This window comes from Cephus cinctus, unplaced genomic scaffold (assembly GCF_000341935.2).
Source record: "Cephus cinctus unplaced genomic scaffold, Ccin1 Ccin1_scaffold0929, whole genome shotgun sequence".
Lineage (NCBI taxonomy): Eukaryota > Metazoa > Arthropoda > Insecta > Hymenoptera > Cephidae > Cephus > Cephus cinctus.
In genome coordinates this window covers 390868-412257 of record NW_014333498.1, presented here as the reverse complement: position 1 = coordinate 412257, position 21390 = coordinate 390868, and the positions used below count along the sequence as shown (strand labels likewise).

At 38.4% G+C, this 21390-nt stretch overlaps 3 protein-coding genes and 1 long non-coding RNA gene across 20 annotated transcripts; 2 read left to right on the top strand and 2 right to left on the bottom strand.

Moving 5' to 3' along the window:
- Positions 1-1855: 1855 nt before the first annotated feature.
- Positions 1856-6986, bottom strand: LOC112494886. 2 transcript variants are annotated; one of them, XR_003060817.1, is made up of 3 exons: positions 4170-6986; positions 3254-4043; positions 1856-3173 (listed from the first exon to the last, which is right to left on the bottom strand). It is a non-coding gene; the product is annotated as an uncharacterized LOC112494886 (long non-coding RNA). The 2 variants fall into 2 exon arrangements; XR_003060818.1 differs by having other exon boundaries at positions 3254-5647; positions 5731-6986.
- Positions 6987-7120: 134 nt separating this feature from the next.
- LOC107271245 lies at positions 7121-9759 on the top strand. 2 transcript variants are annotated; one of them, XM_015746988.2, is made up of 6 exons: positions 7121-7194; positions 7264-7433; positions 7511-7725; positions 7841-7984; positions 8058-8191; positions 8680-9759. In XM_015746988.2, exons 4-6 carry the CDS (start codon positions 7855-7857, stop codon positions 8848-8850), a joined length of 435 nt encoding a protein of 144 aa, XP_015602474.1. In that variant the 5' UTR covers positions 7121-7194; positions 7264-7433; positions 7511-7725; positions 7841-7854; the 3' UTR covers positions 8851-9759. The 2 variants fall into 2 exon arrangements, with proteins under 2 accessions (XP_015602474.1, XP_024944273.1); XM_025088505.1 differs by having other exon boundaries at positions 7131-7194; positions 7246-7433.
- On the bottom strand, positions 9148-16818 carry LOC107271239 (ras-specific guanine nucleotide-releasing factor RalGPS2). 15 transcript variants are annotated; one of them, XM_025088492.1, is made up of 13 exons: positions 16686-16816; positions 16144-16301; positions 15859-16052; positions 15495-15735; positions 15258-15421; positions 14970-15165; positions 14736-14908; positions 14467-14667; positions 14240-14314; positions 13554-13586; positions 13107-13481; positions 12897-13018; positions 9148-12450 (listed from the first exon to the last, which is right to left on the bottom strand). In XM_025088492.1, exons 2-13 carry the CDS (start codon positions 16216-16218, stop codon positions 12323-12325), a joined length of 1977 nt encoding a protein of 658 aa, XP_024944260.1. In that variant the 5' UTR covers positions 16219-16301; positions 16686-16816; the 3' UTR covers positions 9148-12322. The 15 variants fall into 15 exon arrangements, with proteins under 15 accessions (XP_024944260.1, XP_024944262.1, XP_015602458.1 ...); XM_025088494.1 differs by having other exon boundaries at positions 16144-16304; positions 16686-16705; XM_015746972.2 differs by lacking the exon at positions 16686-16816 and adding an exon at positions 16547-16677.
- Positions 16819-16927: 109 nt separating this feature from the next.
- Positions 16928-20985, top strand: LOC107271241 (fizzy-related protein homolog). The gene has a single exon (XM_015746982.2). The coding sequence runs from the start codon at positions 17439-17441 to the stop codon at positions 18909-18911; it is 1473 nt and encodes a 490-aa protein (XP_015602468.1). The 5' UTR covers positions 16928-17438; the 3' UTR covers positions 18912-20985.
- Positions 20986-21390: the final 405 nt, after the last annotated feature.

The window sequence follows — 21390 nt, the reverse complement described above, 5'->3', positions numbered from 1 at the left end:
CAAAGAGTCGCCGAGGCAAGGAGAGCGAGTGAGAGAGTGGTAGAGATTGTTAGAGAGAAGGGGTCCAATGCGCGGTAATGCCTCTGTTGACGCTCGGATTAAACTCCTTCCTACGCACCGAGGAAATTGACCGCGTCTGCTCTCTTTCAGTATCTCCGTCTCTCCTGCTCTTCTCATACACCGACCACCCTCTTTCTCGCTCTGAAAGCGTTCGTAGTTCTCCTTGTACCTCTTCGAATCTTTTTTTTGGATCTGCTGTTACATTTCACTGAGAAAATAAATGACATTAGTTCACGAATAAGGCAATGAGTGATAACAAATACTCATATTTTTTGGAGTTAGTATACCGCAGTTGAGCCACGTGATCAATGTATTTTTAAGAAGCCACTTTATTGTAGGTCAAAATTTAAATCCCTTAAGCGTCAACACTGACGTCGTGGTTCATCTCAGTCATCCGCATTTCGTGTTTATTTTTAATAATTATTTTTCTATTTACTCAACTCGTGGAGCGTCTTCGAGTAAAGGGATTCTTCATTGAAATGTTACGTGACGTCAGTGATATAGGTACAACAGCAGACGAGTCATCGAGGAAATTCGTAGGATTTCTCGAAACCTCACAGACAGCTCACCGAGCAATAAACAGTATGTTCCAGCGTTTGAGAGTAAAGTGAGCGAATCCGATCCTTGGAGGGAAGGATAGTTCGCATGTCTGCTGCCAGAGGGTGGATACGAGAGTAACTCACGCACCTATGTACATATGTGCGTGCTTAGCAGCCAGCCAGCCAGGCAGGCCGGTAGGGTGGCTGGCTGAGTAGTAGACTGGCTGGTTGGCTGACGTGGGAGGAAGGAACAGTGTGTTCCACCGTTTGAGAGCGAAGCCGAACGAGTTGCCGAGGGTACGAGGCCGCGTGGTCCGCATTGGCTGCTGAATTATAAATGAGCGGAGCGTAAGGGCTGTTGCCTAGCAACCGCACACACCGCGTTAAGACAAAATGGAGGAGCACGCAACTCCCTTTCTCTCTGCCTTTCCCTCTGGCACGTTCTCCCACTCTTGCCTATCCTATTTACTCTCTTGCTTCTTTCTTTTCCTTTCATCTTCTTTTTCTTTCTTGCTGATATCAACCTAAACTAAACCTCTACAACGACATTCACATTCACGACACTTGACATTCAAAAGTTTCTTCTTCTCCTGTTCCGACCAGTCTTGAACTACTCTTCACTCTTTTTTCTGGCTATCATAATTTTCCATTTTTATTACATGCTTCGAATTCTTCTTCTGCTTGACCTTCGCGTTGCCAAATCCTCTACCTCGTACACCTGGAATACCAATACCTGCATTAACAGTGTATATATCTATACTATGTATACTCTCTACATATACTTTTATGATAGGTACTTAAAAGAAAAACGTGATATTTTTTAACATGCTCCTCCGGACCCAGACCGGCCATGTTGAATTATGACATCACAAGCGAGTAACGTACTTTTCACCTTTCATAGAAACTATCAACTTTCCTCAACTTACTTTAGGTAAATGCATTTCCTGATATGCGTTGAATGTCATCTATGCGCCGTTCAAGCATCTCGAATATACAGGGTTAGTCAGTAGAAACGCACCAGCAGAAGTTGGCCGCAAGTGGCCGACAGGGCAGTGTGGCCTCTTCAAAAAATGACATGTGACTATGACCGATTCCCATAAGCGCAAACTGACAGTTCGCGTAGCAATAAGGTTTTTGAAATATTTCAATAGTTAGAAAACCGAAATAATTACTTAATGGCTATTGCCCATACTTTTGTATTATGAGACGGCCCTGTAATTTTTACATTATCGACCGAGATCGATGAGTTTCAAACTCTCACGTGATAAGGCGTATATTGTATTCTAATTGCTAAACTGGATCCGGAGGGGTGCTAACGAGTCTTTTTTCAAATATTTCACCCCTTATATTTTATATTGTAGAAGTATAATGATTCTCGGTATATTGTATCATTCTGTTACAGAACGTCGAGTTCAGCAAGACACTGGCATCAGCTCGAAGTCACTGAAGCGCACAATAATAGTGTAGTATCATATGATACTTGATAGTGTATAATGTCAGAATGAATAAAAGTCACGGTAGTAACTTTATATCACGTGATACTAGGAGTACATATTAGTACAGAATAGTATGAATGAACGGATCTCTATAGTGAAGCTCCAGTGGTGGTCTCTGTATTGGCAATATGTTTACATTACTCGGATAATGAATTCATGCTGCGCGCAGGCCAACATAGTTGCGAACAGGTTGGACCTGAAGAGGACTTAGGATGGCACAGATGCTCTTTTGTCAGGCTGGGATGAACCCATGGGATGTCCCGGATGAGATCAGAGCTCATAGATCGGTAGGGGTCCCATGGAACCCCATAGGGTAAGAACCCCCTTCTAGCCAACCAGTACAATTCAGACTATTCTATCCCGCTCAAATACTCGTTTGCCCTTGTTTGTATGTATTACCATCATTTGTATTTAATCATAAGTCACACATGCCTTAGGGAAACACCATGGAGAATTTCTTCCATATATCCATGATTGATAAAAATTTTCATAAATGCCGAACAAATACATTCATAGCGTTTTTCAAATTTTTTATCATTCACTATGCAGTTGAAAAAAAAAACTTAAAAAAATAAAATTACAAAATTTTATCATGGCTTTTATGCTAAGACCCGTATTATTTTCTTCCATCAGGCTACACGTGTTTCGCATCTGACCCATGTACAAGACCATATGTAATCGCACACTACCCGTGGTAAAGTAGCTGCTGCTTACGTGTAGGAAAGTTGTACACGTAGGTCGGGATGGTAGCAGGACGTAGGCGCGGAATCGGCCTTGATTCCCTGAGGGATACGAAAATCCCAGGCGAATATATCGACCCTCATAATATTTACGACTCGGCGCTTCGCGGGGGGTCTCGCCCACTCGCGATCCTTCCTTTCCAAGTACTGTAAAAGAAGGCACAAAGTGCGTATAAAATCACACTTGAAACAGGGATATTAGAATTTATGCCCAATGTCTGTGCGCCATGGGAAAAGTATGCCAGTCCCATTTTTATCATTTCCCATTCATTTCCATGAAATACTATAATAACCATAAGTGTCGTGGTCCAAGTAGAAACCGCACCGTGACGTAATCTCTATAAAATTTTTAAAAAATGTTTAAATAATTTAATTATACTAGCCATGTATGTGCCAACACATTAAAATTCTACCTTACTTGATGAATTCAATAAGCATGTGAATTCACGAGTAATTATCTTCATATCGAATTAAATCGTACGGTGGAAGCACACCCAGGTCCTCTCCAATTTCTGATCGATTGGTTCTGAAATAGAATTGAGAGAGAATCAACTTTTTAAAGGGGTAGTACGAACTGAATCTACCCCTTCTTCTACCTGCCAAGATACCTGATCTCTTTCTAGTAACTACAGTAATTGCATAGAAAGTTTCTGTAAGATTTTCTCTATACTCACTAATGGAGTAATTCTTATCTGTTACATCAGCGAGAGTACTTTATCAGCATCTTTTACTGCTACAAAGGATCATCCTATGCCAAACGACATAAGTGTATGATATAAGTCTGCCCGATACGCACGACGGATCTAAAATCTTAAAAGCGTCGAAACGCATTGAACGAGGATTATGAATAAGGGATATGCATGCCCCATGGCCCCATGGGCGCCGATGGATGAGATGGGCGTGCGTGTTGTGTTCTCTCCTCTTTTCTGTCTCTCTCTCTCTCTCTCTCTCTCTCTCTCTCTCTCTCTCTCTCTTTCTCTCTCACCCTCTCTCTTCGGTATAGTGTGCCAGGGGTGCCAAGGGAATAAACGCGCTTGTTGCTCGACTATGATACGCTCAGCATATGCGCCGCATTGTCCTTTGTAAGCTACTCTACTGTCTACACCCTTAAGTTCTACCCCATACACATTCCCAGCCAAGAGTGGTAGGTAGATCGGTAGATGGGTATGCCACTCCATGATGTTTGCCACTTCAGGACATGGTAAGAACTATGAAACAAGAAAGATTACGATTTCATAGTAAATATTAGTACTTTTAAGTTGGTACGTTGCACCATTAAATCATCTCAGGTTCATTTGACATACTGAATACTTCACCAATTTGTTTGTTCCTACCGGTTAGTCGCACCGCAAATTCTCATGGTTCCTCGCTGGGTTTACTACCCCATAAAAATGGTCTCGATGGGCTGCGTCAGCCCCCATGAAAATAAGGGATGCAGCCCACAGTAGCCAAACCGAGAGTGAAACTCTTGTGCAGGTGAAGGGTCCCGTAGACTCCCGGATACTTCAGGAAGTCAAGTGACCCACGGGGAAATCAGTCCGACTGAAGTTGCACTCATTTGTACTATGCCCAATCGTACGTGGCCATCTGATCTGTACTCTATGTACTATAGACGTGGTACATAAGAGCCTTATGTAAATGAAAAACTTGAAAGAAACTCAGGAGCTGATTGTGATAGCGTGACCGGAAATTCGTCCACAGTGGCTTCAGTGTGACATTGATAAAATCGATTCTGAGTTCTCGATTCAGAACATTTTTTACTGAAAAGTCTGAAACATAAATATTTTCTCTATTACCTTGAACCAAATGGAATAATATTTTTCAACGGGTTACTAACGTTTGCAAGAAATGAGTTAATGCCATGTTACGTACAGTCGTAGCGAGAATCAGTAACGCTTCGCAATGGTACCTTCTGTCCTCACAGCAGATACTATAGCAAGTCCATGAAAGGGGGAGGGAACATACATATACAAAGGCTGTACCTAGATATACATAGATAGTACCTGAGTACAAGTGTGCCAGGGGTGAAGTGAAGTTTGCGTGTGCAGGGTGCGTGGGAGACAAGATATCGTGTCCGTAGTGGAGAACAAGATGGAGCTGTAAAAAAAAAATAAAAAATAAAAAGCTTGAATGACATCGTTTAAAAAGGCACGGAGAGAGGAAAATAAAAAATATTAGAATTGTGAAATGTCCCATTTGAATCATGACTCTGCAGTACTTAAGGGATATAATGTTGGTCATTCATATCGCAGACAATCATTCATTGAAAGTGTCATCGGAATATAAATGACTAGATAAATATCCATTTGCTTAAAGAAATTCATTAGTTTCCTAACTTATTGGTTCTAAGGATTTTCACATTTGCTTCACATTCGTGTACATTATATTTCTATTACATTTACAGTAACACAATACTATAGAGCAAAGATCCTTCGATTTTTATTCACTCTTATCAACTTTTCACTATATTCTTTACTGTATGTACAGTATACGTTATTATAGCTGTATGAGAATATGTGATTCTTACATATATGCATGTCATTCCATTTCAGAGGGCAACTCTGCGTATACCTACATGCCTCGCTACTACTTAGAAGTCTACCTGCCTAGCTACCTTACTTCCTGACCGGTTGCCTGCAAACCTCGAGTGCCGCGGGATCTTTAATAGAAGTGTTTGCAATGGGTTCCTATAGTAACCGTCCTGAGTCTTACTGGCAGCCGCGGAACTTCGATTGGGCTACGACCTCGTACGAGGATAGCCATACCCTGTCAGTACCCAGTGGCACATCAATTGGGACAGAACTTGAGATTCCTGTGCAATGAAAAGAGATAAAACAATCTCGGTCTCTGGTTATATTGATAGATTCATAGATAGATAGATAACATAGAGCTCACATGCTTCCTGCATAGGCATAGAGTATATTACACTTGGTTTGAAATAAACGAGTCCTTCTCGTGACTCTCGTACGGTGTTAATGTATACGAAATACCGTGCATAGATTTGTAGATTATAAAGTAGAACAACAAATAGTTTGTACTTGATATCCATAACAGTTATGCTGACAATTTAGGCCTTTTCGATACTTTAGTTGACTACAGTGCAATTCCAAGGAACATACAACTGGTTCATCGATTCTGTCGCCATTCTGAACGAAGTAGAGCGTGGAAGCATTCGCGGAATTTTATGTAGCACCATCTTCTTCACCTTCCTCGAAACATTTAAAGTTACCAACAATATTATTTACGTATGTTGATACTTTGTCACGCGCCACGGATATCTATTGCAACGTCATCTTCCTGTAATCTCTATAACTTCGGTCGACTATTAACAGCATGCAATAATAGCGCGAGTATACTTGTAGGCAGCTATACAGCAATTTAGAATCTCATGATGGATGTAGTTCGAAAATTTGCCACTCGACCAACGCCTCTTGGATAATGCATATGGCGCCATCTTTTGGAAAACCCGGGAAACTATTCGAATGTGTTGATATGCACTTTATACATGGAATTGAATAATAGCACCGCTGATTAAATATAATTAGACTAGACATGCTGTGTATTTTGTACTGTACAATATGATATATAGAATATATGTATATCCATACATACCATTTCAACTGGTAAAATCGATCTGTGGGTGTGCAAGACACCCATGCTACCGTTACATCATATCCCATAAGATGTCCAGTTTCTTTACCTCTTCAGTGAACGATTGTACAAAGTACATCGCCGTAAAACAAGTTTTAAATAGCTGCAACAAGGGCTTTAATATTTTCTTGTACGATAAACATCTTAGCAATTTATCTTTATAAAATCGTCAACTAAAATATGAAAACGGCCAAAAATAAGAGTTTACAAGAACTATACAATATGCCCATCTGACAAAGAAATCATATAATATCATTAAAGACTTTAAAGAATCTACGATTAAAACTGTTTTTTTAAATACTCGAATTTTGTGACTTGTATAAGTTAATCCAGAAAATTTATATTTTCACATGGTGAAAATACAAGGGATATCCAGGTGAGGATGGAAGCCACGCTGTCAAATTTACATAGAGAGAGATGAATGCTCCCCAGCTAGGAGAAGTTACCCACGATATCTCATACACTCGTTAAGGATTAAAACAGAGCTACCCAAAGGATACTGTACGTCATGAGCCGCCATCCCTCTGACCCCGTGGAAACATCCCTTCAGCTGAGGTTTGTTATTATATTACAACACACATGCACGATCTTCTCCACTGATTTATTTAGGTCATTCTGGTTATTCAGGGACGCGCTTTAATTATTCTGCGGCGCATAGGTCCCTGGGTTCTTGGCATTCTGCAGCAACAGACATACATCCGAGATTCAGTGAGTATAATGTAAATTCACTTGGGATTAATTTTATCCTATTTCGTGAAGGGTTCTTTTAATTATTAGCAAACACGTGAGCGAGCAGAGGATGAATCACGGCAATACTCCTGAACAGTGTGGATCACTGGAGAGCGTAATGTGGGATCTATAATGCGAGAAGAAAAATAATTAATGATCTATAAAATGTGTCTGAAAGATCAAAGAAAGAAAAATTATATAAGTTGGAGCAATAATACGTAAGTTGTATATTTTATCCGTGGATTTTATACTTCTATACGTTTTTTACTGTATTCTTCTTTTCTTTTTGTTGAAGAGCCTCCTATTATCACAGAATGGATTTAACCATTACCTGCTAAACGGTGGCTTTGCGCATTTATGAAGATCTGCGATCAATCACGTACCATGATACCGGGATTAAAAGCAGCCGACACAATCACAGTAGGACACATTCGATATCGACTCATCGAACTGAACCAAAGTGCATTGCTTACACTATTGAACCTTCTACGTTTTACTCTCGTTTGTCAGGTGGGTCTGAATCACTGTGATAAGTTTCAAAGGAATCTGTTTGTGCGAGCTAAAACCTTAATTGTTCAATTAAAATTTTCGGTGCTTCGATTAAACTTGATATAATAATTTTCAGAATAAAATAATACAATGAGAGCAGAGATGCATTGCACGGCTGCAATTGTGATTGGATTTTTCTGTCTAATAATGGGCAATTCTTTATTAGCTGAAGAGCACTCAAAACCTGGACAGGAATTTATTCAAACTTTGCCAGAGTGTGGTAAATCCGAACCCTTATGAAATTAATTGGAAGAACAATAACCGTTACTTATTTATATATTTTTTCTCTCCAGAGAGACCAGATTTCATCACCTTTGAACTCGGCCGTGGTTATACTCAGTCTACTACCTATTCTGGACGTTCCTATGATGACTTTGAGTTTCCGGATGCCCTTGACATTGACAATAAGCTCATTCAGAAGTTCCAGGTAATTTGATACAATATTCGTTTAGAAATCAATAAAAGCAATGTCCAAATTTGCTCGAGTAACCACGCGTATACGTGGCTTATAGCAGTATAATATTAATCTTTCGATAATCCATCAAAAATCACTAATAGAATTATAATGTCATTTACCAAGACAGAACGAAAGATACACAACTTAGTGTTTAATAATAATCACTATCAGTAGCCTGTTACTAGAATTAAATGTTACTGAGATTGAAAAATTATCGATAGCACGACTAACTGACTCCAAGAAGCATTAAGCACAAAAAAATCAAATCCAAAAGTCATTGCAGTTAGAATTTATGACAGGAATTAACGACAGGATTACAGAAGGATTGGACTTCGTCGTTATCTTTAAAAATTGCACGCTGCTAACACCCCCGAGAGCTTAGCGGATTTGTTTTTTGATTTCCTATCCTCGGGTGACGTTGATCCAGAATCTTCATTCTTGTTTTCTTATCTTTTCAGAGTCTTGATGTCCCTCAGAACTTCACTACGAATCTATACAGCATGGTGCAGACTAAATTTTCACTGGACAATGAGCAGATCCGCACCTTGATTCTGGAACGTTCCGTATGCTCTAACAATTACATGTGCATCAGTATTGAGGACATTGGTAATCTCTGCTGTCCCTTCTAAGCACAATAATCATAAAATTCAATAACTACGTCTAATTCTACTACAAAAATATTTGCAAGCATCAAGTAGTGGAAGTGCAGATGTAACTGCCAACTGCAGACAATAAATACAAATTATATCAGTATTCCGATGTTACGTATAATTACACAACATACAAATATATCCGTCTACACGATGAGGGAGTCCGATAAAATTGGAGAGTGAGATGAATGGAAATTTGTGGGAACGGGCGAGTGAAAGAGAAAAAGATAATGTACGAAAAAGAGTGAATAAAAGAAAAAGAATAAAAATAAAACATTTAAAAGAAATAGTCTTCTTGTGGCTTAATTACATACATACTTGTACGTATAACTTGATACTAACTAACATTAGGACTTAATCGAGTGTATTTTATCTGTTAATTAATCATGATCATCTCACTTCAATCGTACGATAAGTATTCACACATGTAGAATCGGAAGGTGTCAGAGCTTTTAGCTGACTCTTCATTCTACGTTTTGTTCTCCTCGCATACAAAAATAAAGAGATACAAATGTCTCGCGTTGTTTGCATTAAAATACATCATACATTATGTATAACGGACGACAGACCGTATTGTGTGCAAATACATATTACATTAATTACAAACGAGCGTAAGAGAGCGAGAAAGTGAGACAGAGAGCATTACATGAGAATGTGATGTCTACTAGAAAAAGAAAGAAATGAGACCATGCGATACAAAGATCATCGTTTAATTCTAACATTGAGTTAAAACGAAAAAAAAAAAGAGAAATAGAAAGAAAAAACAAAGTCATTAGATAAACCATAAAAGTACTAAATAACCCATCTTGAGATGCGCAAGATAAGAAGAATCTTGCAAAAGAAAAAGAAAGTGAGAGAGAGACAGAGAGAGAGAGAGAGAGAGAAAGAGAGAGAGAGAGAGAGAGAGAGAGAGAGAGAAAAGAAAAATACATTTCCGTGATACAAACATAAAACATCAATTCAATTTACTTCCTCATTCATACAATCTGTGTTACTTTTTCCATACTGACTTTTTTGTGCGTCCAAATCGTTGCCACGACTTCTTTGTCGCTTTTTGATTAATTACAATGAGATGCTCGATATACATTTCTAGAGATAATGAAGCTTTCAGTCGTTTGTTGCCGATGCGCAACGTTAACACTGCTGTAAACAATCCACGCGTTACATTAATTTCACAATAATTTTTATCGTCAAACGATCGCTCGCTCAGTCGGTCAGTCTTTGTTTTGCTGTTTTTTACCTTTTTTGTTTTCATTGTCCTTTGTTCTCATTAACATGAATTAGAATGAGACAATAGTTTCCAAAAGAAAATAAGAAAGACAAAATTAAAAAGATATATATATATATATATAATCAACAACAACGACGAGGTTCCTTGCATCAATAAACAAATTACAAAGTAAAATATGCAAAAGATGATCAGCTCTGAATTAAAGTAACATTTTAGTACCAATCTACATGAAAGTTTAAGAGTGTAGAAGAGAATTTTTGAATAGTAGTTAAAAGTGTAAAAGACTATATAAACGTGTAATCGAGACACATGCTACTCCCCATGGCTGTTCAAGATTATTCACAATAATTATTCACAGTATATTAAAAGAGAATGCCATTGTACTAGAGAGATTCCGCTATGAGATTCACCAGGGATAGAGATGATATCAATCTGTTATACAAGATGCTCTCTGTTATTGACATAATGAACAAGGATTCAGTGATGGAGTGATCATTTAATGGATCATTGCAATAATGAGGAACAATGCTCGCATGTTACAAACTGTACTAAGGTGTAGTTAAGTGCATTCATCAAATAGAATACAACATTGTGCCCGACGTGTTTCATTATTGTAACACGTAGTATACCAAAACGTATGATTACTAGATGGGAGGAGAGTAGTCAATGAGAATATTTGAATGACTGTATAATACAACTGTTGTAAATGAGAAAATAAAAAGAAGCGAATGACAAGCAACAGCCTAAGGACTCAAATGACTCGATTTTTGAAGTAATTGCGTATAATCAAACATTTCTGACGTCATTTCCTTTTATATTTATTTTTGAATAAACCCCTTATTTTTCCTTCTCTTTCTTCGTTCCCTCCCATCCCCATTAGAGATATGTAGCTCGTGTATACAAAGACATTAACTGTCCGCCAAAATCTTTAAATAGCATTACCAATGATATGAGATTGAGACGAATGGCTTAATTATTATTATAATTATTATAACGCTTTTAATAACCTTCGAGCACTGCTATCTGTATTGCGTTGCGAGTTGTAGCTTATAGTATATGTATATTAAAATTTATATAATTAATAGTTAACCCGAGTCCTCCTCTACGTGATAAACGTTATATTTATATTATATATTCTAGGTACTTTAATCGCGGTCATCATTGTTCATCATTACCATCATCATTAGCATCATCATCATCGTAGTCAGTCGTCTGTACAATATCGTTATTAAAAAATACCATGAATTTCTTTTTCAAGGCGACCTCCTTACTATTCAGTTCATTATCAGTGATGTGTATAGGGTTACAGGGCTACTAGTGGACAGTAAGATTCTGGCAGGAAGTTAGTTATGTTACAAATAAATATAGGAAGTGTCGTCGTATCCTAATCAGGGACCATTCTGCACAACAACTTTGTGTTAGCAAGTTGACAGAGATTTTATTTGGTTTTCTTTCGACTTTTCGTTCTAAGCAGTCTATAAGAATGGGGCTTTTCTCTTTTGTAAGAACGAATTAAAGAAACAATTAAGCATTAACGATTATTGCACGAATTTTAACGATGAGATGCCAGATCAACGCTAAACGCAAACAAATTTTCTTCGTATGAACAATTGTGACACCATAAAAAGAAATAAAAAAGAATATATTCTCAAATTCTAGAACCATTTTAAACAAATGGATCAATCAGTTGAATCGCAGCCCAAATACGATGTAAATGCTTACCACGAGTATCATACAAAAAAAAAAAAGATAATAAAAAAATGAGGAACAAAGAAAGTGTGAAATTCACAATAGAGAGAAGCCTTTGAGAAAGAATATCATGTATAATATATTCTTTTAGCCGCTGGATTCTCTAAGTTTTTGAAGGATGAGCGATAGTACACAAAAGCTTATACGAAAAATATAATTGAGGTATTATTATCATCGTTATTAGATATAATTGTGACTTACTTCAAACGATGATCTATAGTATGTTTGTTGTGATGCGTGTAAAAAAAAGTGACAACACCAATAAACGCAGAGGATTCGCGAGTCACTCTATACACAGAATATTACTTCACTACTAGAGAGCACAGATGTGTGACGCACGTGCAGGAAATACGGGAGAATTCTCCAATGATATTCGATTCTTGTGCAAGGAAGACGGCAGGCAGCGCTAACAGCAAACGCCTATCTTGCTTAGATCTTCAGTTGTTCTTTTCTTATGGATTCGGATTTCATTTATTCGAATGACATTAGATTAGCAGGTATTGGTTTTCTATCAGTTGCGCCTCTGACAGTCGCTCGCAATTCTTTTATCCACTGTTCAGCCAATTCGTTACTTCCAGCACGAAACTTGTAAACGTTTCCTAGATAGAATTGTCCAATGCAAAGTGTTAATTAATGGATTCGCTTGTTGCAAGGGGGGGGGGGGCATTGCCGCACAAATCAATTGGACACAAATGACATTTTACTGCAAATTCTATCCACTTTTAAATAGATAGAACAGAATTAGGTACGAACGATGTCTTATTATAGTATATTGTATGTGATTTAACATTAGTTTACGTTAGGTTTGGTTAGGTAAGTTTAGGATAGGTTGGAATGTTCAAATTTCGGAGACTGGGTAGGTTAGTGATGAGCATTAAATGTTTGAAAAGGTTCCGTCAGATAAAGATAACTTACAATATCGTTGAATTACTGATGGAATATCGCTCAGGAGGGAGAAATTGGTATTTGTGTCCGATTGGGTTAGCGCGCAATTGGGAATCACACTTGCTATAATGTATGGCTACTGTATTATTAGAATTTTTACCTTTGTTTGGATCTGTTAGGATAAACGTGTCCGGATGCAAAGAATTGTCCTGTGGCTCGACGATCCAGCCAAGGATGGAAACCATTTTGTAGGGTTCACGTTTGAAGTCTGACCGGTCGCTGCTAATGGAATAAAAAGACGAGAATTTAGTAATGTAAGGAAGATGCAGTAGGAGAGGCTGTATCGACTGACTTGCGTGATGTTTCTTACCCCTTGAAACATTTGGAAGAGAAATAGACGATGGAAGAGGCCCAAAGTTGCACCCAGTAACGCTGCCATGTTGAAACGGCTGGTTTTCTACCGTCACGGAGGATAACCTTACGTCTTAAAGATCCTTGTAAGCCGCAACGTGGTTCCAGGGCTCCCTCAGTGAGCTCACAAGGTGATATAGTTAGGGTACTTGTCCTGGACAGCAAACTGCAGTCGTCATCCAGGGTATCTGCTGGAGAGCCTGGAGAGTTTTCATCCAGGTCGACAATCTGAGGGGCCAAGTGTGGCTCCTCCAGAACAGAATCGTCAAGCAGATGACGCAATGTCAACTGACTTGACTCCTGGGGAACTGCATTGCTCGCCTTACCAAAAATGCTGAAACATTATTACAGGATTGTCTGATTGGCTCTTTTCGTACAGCTCGAAGACTTGTCCTAAGGAACGTACTCGTGCATGCTGTTGGCAATGGTGTCTCTATATCTATAACAAAAATTATTTTTGACCTATTCACCGAGCAGAATATAAATATTCAAGGTCAAGAACATTCGCTCTATAGCATATATATATATCCACTGGTGAAACTGGTCGAAATAATACCGCACAATGATTATGTTCGTCTAAGGAATAAGATGCATTGAACAAAAATGCCAAGACAGGATCATCAATTAATTACTAACTATTTAACTAAAATAAAGAGAAATGAGACAAGCGTTACTAAAATTTTTAGGTTATTTAGAATTCCTCGTTTCACTTCCTGCACTTTCAGTGCACTTTCTCTCATGTCAGTGACTCTGAATATCCGCATAATCGCTATGTCACTTGCATTAAGTAGAAAGTAAAAAACGTAGGAATGTGAAGTCAAATTAGTATTTAAATTAAGAATGGCAGGCTGCAAGGAAGATGTGCATAAACAAAGAAAGAAGAAAGAGCCAATAGAGAAAAAAAATGATATTTCCATGCAATTACCGCGGCTGGTAATTTTTTAGGTGCGCAAACAGAGTCATGACATAATAAAATAACAAATATAATAATGATAATATAACAAAACAATTGAGAAACGATGAGAATTCATAACTGAATTCAACGCAGCAATCATCACAATATACGATCCTACGCACGGCCCTGGGACTCACCCAGTCGCTGCCAAGCTAGATCCAATTCTGCCTCCTTGTTTATGGAAGTTGCGTGGAAGGCTTGTGCTACGAAACCTGACAAATCAATTATGAAGAGAGTTCTAATTGTTAAGGAATGATGAGTTGGACCCCAAAGATCCCATAGGTTTGCATAATGAGCCTACGCCCGGAACAAAGATCAAACGAGAAATATCTGGAAAAGTGCAATTATGAGATTTAACACTCACTTTGTACCGAGACTTCTGCACTTTCGATGACTTGGCACGAATTTGTTGGCTGCAGATGCTGCATGCAGCCTTAAGGATCCCGCACATCCTCTGGCTGGAGACAACGACAGTGCTGCTACACCAGAAGCGACGTCGCCAACGGATTCCTTGCTGCTACTCGAAGATGCTACTGGAGAGTTTGGTTCCAATTTCATGGACAATCTGCACAGATAAAAGCAAAATTGTACATTATCATTAAATTCATGTGTCTAATGTATATTGATACTTACTTAAAATGATCATCCTCGAGGAACTTCTGAAGTTCTTCAATATATCGTACACTGTTCAGATATCGCTGAACATCCGGCAGAGGAACTATACCGGGATACTCGCTTGTTTGGAACATTGCTACTCTAGTGAGAACGCTATTCATCTTTAAGGTCCTTTGGTGATTGTCATTATTCTGAAGTCAATGATTCATGTGATAAGGATAATCATAAAAAGTGAAACTTTATTTATTTTACCTTATTAACAGGGGGAGCCATGTCGATGTATACAAGGTCAGTGAGGAATAAGCCCAGGTAGGGAATGCAGGGCAGCTTCAAAGAGTCCATGTGCTCTCGTAAATTCATCCAATTGTTTTTGTCACTGAACACCTCGGCCAGCTTGTCAAAAGAAGCCTTGTCCTTTCTTGATAAACATGACCACGTCTTGTTAAGCCTAAAATAATTCCAAGTAACGGCAAAGGATGCATAATTTTTTTTAGTAATAGAATAAGTATGACTTAAGGAAATGTAGTCTCAAATTTTTACCTGTATATCGAAGCACTCTGCATACCAGATATTACAGCAAACAGTGAGTGAAGATTATTCAAGTCATAGAGCTTCTTAGCGATACGTATAAAGTGTGCTAGAATCTCTGCCCGTTGTTTTGCCGTTGGAGCATTAAGAATTTCTTGAACTGTCCAAAAACTTACCTGGAATATAACATGACGTTAAAACTTAAAGTCTGATTGCCAGCTAGTTACTGATTTTGAACTCTAAACTAACATGATTGAATCTTCTGGTGAAGCACACAACATTTGGCGCTACTAAGAGCTTATTCTTTTTATTCCAGGAACAACTAGACAATTCCTCGGGTCTGATGGATCTGAATGCCCCAAGATCCAAGAGTGTTAGCTGCATTGCCAAATCCTCCGCTTGTATATTTGTTGCAACTGTGGAATTCGTTGCGGGTGAATTGCTGTTACACCTACCAGGTAGTGAATTTGATTTACACGCCACTGAACTTCTGTAAAACAGAATTAGCATAAAAATACCAGAATCGTCCTGCACCTCATTACCAAGAAAAGCTTGTTAGTCTCTGCAAAGAAATCTCAGAAAATGACAAGCATTGTTAACTTTATAAACAAACCCATAATTGTCGTAACAGCTATGTACTGCAGGTGGAGTTAATTCTGAATATTTTCTGTATGCCTTTGACCTATCCCTGTGATCCTTTTTGTCTCTGTGGGGTTTTTCATGGCTCAGCTCCCCAGATAGTAAAGGTCCACTTGGTGAGCTACTGTCACTAGGAAAAGACTTCTCACGACAATCCAAAGGTCCATACTTTAGTAGCATGCAACAGATGATAATAGTAAAAAGTCCACTCTCAAAACACAAATTACATACAATTTTGTTATAATATTAAAAAATATACCTCAGATATTCGAAGAGTAGAGACGGATTCGGTGGACAGGTCACGGGACATAGAGGTATAATGCATGTCAGCCATGAGGCGATGTTACCTAGTGGACACATCACACCCTTGGCTCGTTTCCTCAAGAGTAATTTGGCCACATCCCTGTGCCTGGTACCCTTCTCAAGAAAAACAGTATAACTAAAGTATCAACTTACAGCAAAAGGGAAACAGTCAAAGTGATACAAAGTTTATCTTGTACAGTATTTAATCAAGTTGCTCTAAATAACCCTCTCCTTTATATACGTCAAACGTTTTATTTTAATAACACAGGAAAGAAGACAATCCAATCAATGTTACAAAAATACCAAGCGTCATGAGAGAAGTGATAATGACTTGAAAGAAGGGCATCAATCTTTCTTACATATGTTGGGTAGTTAGTCACAGTAATTACAAGCAGTTATTTTACAAGAAAAACATTCGCTTCCAAGCAGACAATCAAATAATAAATTTTCATAACTCAACCGCGAACATGTCAAATTGGATTCAGTCAGGATTCTTACATTGTCGTTTCGAACGGAGTCCCGGAACCCCTGCGAGCGAGATCAGCCATATAATGCTTAGTCCATAGATACGCCACATATACTAATTTCGAAATACGTAGTAACTTAGGGCATGTTCATAATGCAAGACGCACCCCGCGCAAGCTTAAAGCTAGCTTCGGTGTTAGAACGAATTAGAACCGCGTACGCATGTGCCAACAACAGCAACAAAGCAGTCTGCTACGCTTTATCAATTTGGTTGGGAATATTACACGCGCTGAGCCTCACACACATGCTACGCTAGTAAAAAAAAAGATGTAGTGTATGGAGTATTGAATGAGTGGCGACTCGGTGAGATTCTAGTGTGGTTTGTCCACAGCGAGTAGGACGAAGAAGTAACGTGGAGGAGCAGTTAAAGGGTGTAGGACTATAATCGGCAGTGCAACGATAATTCCGTGCATCCAAAAGGGACGCATTCACGGTGTTCACGGATCTAAGAATCTCTCTGTCCAGCCGTTTATGGTGAAGGTATTAAATTAAAGTTCCTCTAGTTCGAAAATTCAGTAAAAGACTCAAGTTGACATCGAATGGCGACGCAGACTCCGGAATTTATTTGGCTCGTCGAGTGAGCCAAGGACCAGGACCAGAATGCGAGTGGTATAAACTCTAAAGGAGGAAAAGGGATTAGGGTGGACACAGCAGATCCAAAAAACTATAGAACGACTTGGAGCCAACGAGGACGTAACTGGAAGCACGGATACGGTGAGGACGAAAATGTTTCATCACGAATATGAGAAGCGACTTCTTAAACCAAATAATGAAGGTCAGGTCGATTCAAATAACAGCATGGGGGCTGCTAATCCCGGGATCACGGCCTCCTATTATTCACCTAACAAAATGAGCAACAACAGCTTTGATCGGTTTATTCCTACACGGTCGGGGAACAACTGGCTGACCACTTTTTCCATGATTTCTGAGGGCGGACGAGGTGGTCTGGTCGTTAAGAAAACTCGTGAAAATGGAGAGAGTAGTCGGGATGGAATAGCATATTCCTGTTTACTGAAGAATGAACTACTTGGAGCCAGTATAGAAGATGTTAAAGGACAATGCGAAGAACGTAGAGTGCTATCACCATTAGCCAGTAAAAATCTATTCAAGTACACTACACCTACTAAAGATCGTACCCTCCTTGATCAAAGTTCTCCTTATTCTTTATCACCTTTGAGTGCCAAGAGTCAGAAGTTACTTCGTTCACCAAGAAAAGCTACCAGGAAGATATCTAGAATTCCCTTTAAAGTATTGGATGCACCGGAACTACAGGATGACTTTTATCTCAATTTAGTAGATTGGTCATCACAGAATGTGCTCAGCGTGGGATTAGGTAGCTGTGTCTACCTATGGTCAGCATGTACCAGTCAAGTAACCAGATTATGTGACTTGTCAGCTGATGGAAATAGTGTTACCTCTGTTGCGTGGAATGAAAGAGGGAACTTGGTGGCAGTGGGTACTCATTTGGGATACATACAAGTCTGGGATGTTGCTGTGAATAAACAAGTTAGCAAACTACAGGGGCATAGTGCAAGAGTTGGTGCGCTTGCCTGGAATGGAGAAGTACTCTCTTCGGGTAGTCGGGACAGATTGATACTTCAAAGAGATGTAAGGACTCCAAGTGTAGTTGGTGAACGTCGATTAGGAGCTCACAGGCAGGAAGTGTGTGGCCTGAAATGGTCACCAGACAATCAGTACCTGGCTTCAGGAGGAAACGACAACAGGCTCTATGTATGGAATCTGCACTCATTGTCTCCAGTTCAAACTTACACAGAACATTTGGCAGCTGTTAAAGCCATTGCATGGTCTCCACATCACCATGGTCTCTTAGCCTCTGGAGGAGGTACTGCAGACCGTTGTATAAGATTCTGGAACACCCTCACTGGCCAACCTATGCAGTGCGTCGATACAGGCTCTCAGGTGTGTAATCTAGCCTGGAGTAAACATAGTTCGGAATTGGTAAGCACCCACGGCTACTCCCAAAATCAGATCCTCGTCTGGAAGTATCCAAGCCTGACTCAGGTGGCGAAATTAACTGGACATTCCTACCGGGTACTGTACTTAGCAATGTCTCCGGACGGCGAAGCAATAGTAACTGGAGCTGGTGACGAAACGTTACGCTTCTGGAACGTCTTCTCCAAAGCACGTAGCCAGAAGGAGAATAAATCCGTACTAAATCTCTTTACCAGTATCCGGTAAACCGTCTACAGGGATAAACAGACAGAGAGAAAAGAAAAATAAACTAATGTCTTATGTAATGTACATATTGATACCTCCGAGTGTACAACAATTATCGTATTGTGCTCCACAAAAATTGGGAATTTTGGAGAAAAACTCTACTTCCTTTTCTTTGTATGCGTAAAGCGAATATATGTATATACGCATATACATTTAGTCATAAGAAAGAAAATATGCCTCGGCCTGTAAATTACTATATAAAGGTACATGCCGTGTAAGACATAAAGAGAAAAGGGAATATTAATACTAAGATGCGAGATGTTCGGCCTGCAATTACTGTCGAGCCTTGTGTGCAATATGTCGTCCCTACTCCAATACATTATGCATCGGAGTAGCTCAACCATAGGTCAATATCCTTAGACGGGAACTTGCGTAATGAAAATTATTGAGGGTGTTGGAATTTAGTTTTTCTTCTTGCGATAACGAAGGTCAAGATGCGATTCCGAGAAGAGTAATAAATAATATCAAGGTACGGAAGAGAAAAAAAAGATGATTGTAACTTTAAGTCTATCCATTTTTTTTCTGTAGAATGCTGTGCTATGTCTGCTCGGGTATTTTGCAGGCTGACAAGTCAGAACCTTTTATAAGAGAGAAAACTTTTATAAGTAGATGTTCGGATGAGAAATACGAAAAAGGCTGTCTAAACTATATTCTTCACCGAGCGAGCCGTGAAATAAAACAAAAAAAATTTTAAAGTTAAATGAACGTCGAAATTATAAATAATATATGAGCATATATATATATATTATGTATTCGGATTGTCGCTCCGTAGCCTTGTTTGACGATCTGCTAAACAAGGTGACAATGAAGAAAATCCTCAAGGAAAACTGATCGCAACGATACACTAAAAACTAAGGATCCACTTAAAGTCAGTCATTTTTGTACAAATTGTAAGCTGCGACCATGAATTACGAATGGAGTGAATTTACTAATTTATATAAAGAACTAATATATATATATATATTACAATTATCTATTATTTACCGTAACGTGCATACGGTAAATGTGCGTGGCGATACAGACAGAAGAACGGGGATTCATAGAGCTATACTATATGTTAAGAACGATTAAAAAAAAAACAATAGTCACATGCGTGTCTAATTTACTATGTGGGATCAAAATTCTTTTGTTTTATGATCTCACACAATATATATATATATATATATACACACACAAACACACATATATATATACAGTCTCATTAGAAATTACTATGTATACTCTAAAATGTTTCTCTTATACTCTACACTAGTGGACACCGAATTGGGCTGCACGCATGTCGAACCGTTTCGTATCACTATCATTAATTAATTATCGAGATATAATGATTAAGAGGGCGTGAGTGCATTTATTATGAATAGCCTTTTTTTTGGGAAGAATGTTGCGTCTGCTGACCGCGTGCTTGAGGAGAAGAAGCAAAAAACGGTGCGTTGTAAAATCACATTAGTCTATTGTGCAATCCTATATTTTTTTGCAACTACATCCCCTCGTCTTCTTTTTTTTTTAACGTCGCTTCCCATGAACCAGAGAAATTCATTTATGTCACCCCGTGACGGATTAGCGACACCAACGGGTTTGGCACGTGACGTCACGACGGCTTTCAGTAAAATCGTCGAGTAGTGGTAAAATTAATAATAACAACAACAAAATGAAAGAAATATCACGCGTTTTTTGGAACAATAAAGGAAGAGCTTGATGAGTTGCGAATTTTTCGTTTCTTATTCCGTGCTACATCTTTTTGCTAAGTCCCCATTATTTAAATCTTTTATATATTATTTTTGTTTCATTTTTTTTCTAATTTCTTTTTGGCACCCAGTGCTCTTCGATTCCTAAAAAATTATTTAATATAACGTAGTAAAGTGCACCGTATAGAGTCTGCGTGAGTGTTGTGATTGACAGACTATAAATTTAATATGATAAATCTATGGTCGTATTCAATAATCTAGCGTGATGCGTTCTACCAATAAACATTTTATATGAATTTCAACTGTCTTAATATATTATAGAATTATAATAAATCAATCATACAGCCATATTTGATTGTGCTATGCAACTACTTTTCTTTAATACCATTTAGCATGATATAATATAAAATTAAAGGATGTTCATTTATTTTCTGATAGTCATTGTTGATGTAAAAATTCTCGGTGAATATACTTTTTAGTTCCTAGATACAATTCAACCCATTTTTCAAGAGATTATTGAGTGTTCAACAATTTTTGACAGTAGCATTAAAACCGTGTGCTTCAAAGTTACATAAATATTTCCGAATTCTTAAGAAAAATCCGTATAAATTATATTACAAAATCATGGCAATGCCTCAAAATATTGAAAAGTTTATAAAGGATGATACGCGAGGAAAATTAAATTCTTATAGTATTGTCAAACATTTTTTTTTTAAATAGATACATTTCTCGATTCAAAACAATTGATAAATACA

Excerpts from the sequence above, each read along its gene's own strand:
- LOC107271245 (XM_015746988.2), top strand. The coding sequence starts at position 7,855 with ATGAGAGCAGAGATGCATTGCACGGCTGCAATTGTGATTGGATTTTTC. Across the intron at positions 7,985-8,057 it reads TCAAACTTTGCCAGAGTGTG|AGAGACCAGATTTCATCACC; the intron begins GTAAATCCGAAC and ends TTTTCTCTCCAG. Across the intron at positions 8,192-8,679 it reads AGCTCATTCAGAAGTTCCAG|AGTCTTGATGTCCCTCAGAA; the intron begins GTAATTTGATAC and ends TTATCTTTTCAG.
- LOC107271241 (XM_015746982.2), top strand. The coding sequence starts at position 17,439 with ATGTTTCATCACGAATATGAGAAGCGACTTCTTAAACCAAATAATGAA.
- LOC107271239 (XM_025088492.1), bottom strand. The coding sequence starts at position 16,218 with ATGGCTGACATGCATTATACCTCTATGTCCCGTGACCTGTCCACCGAA. Across the intron at positions 15,422-15,494 it reads TCACCAGAAGATTCAATCAT|GTAAGTTTTTGGACAGTTCA; the intron begins GTTAGTTTAGAG and ends GTTATATTCCAG. Across the intron at positions 14,909-14,969 it reads TGGCTCCCCCTGTTAATAAG|AATAATGACAATCACCAAAG; the intron begins GTAAAATAAATA and ends CATTGACTTCAG.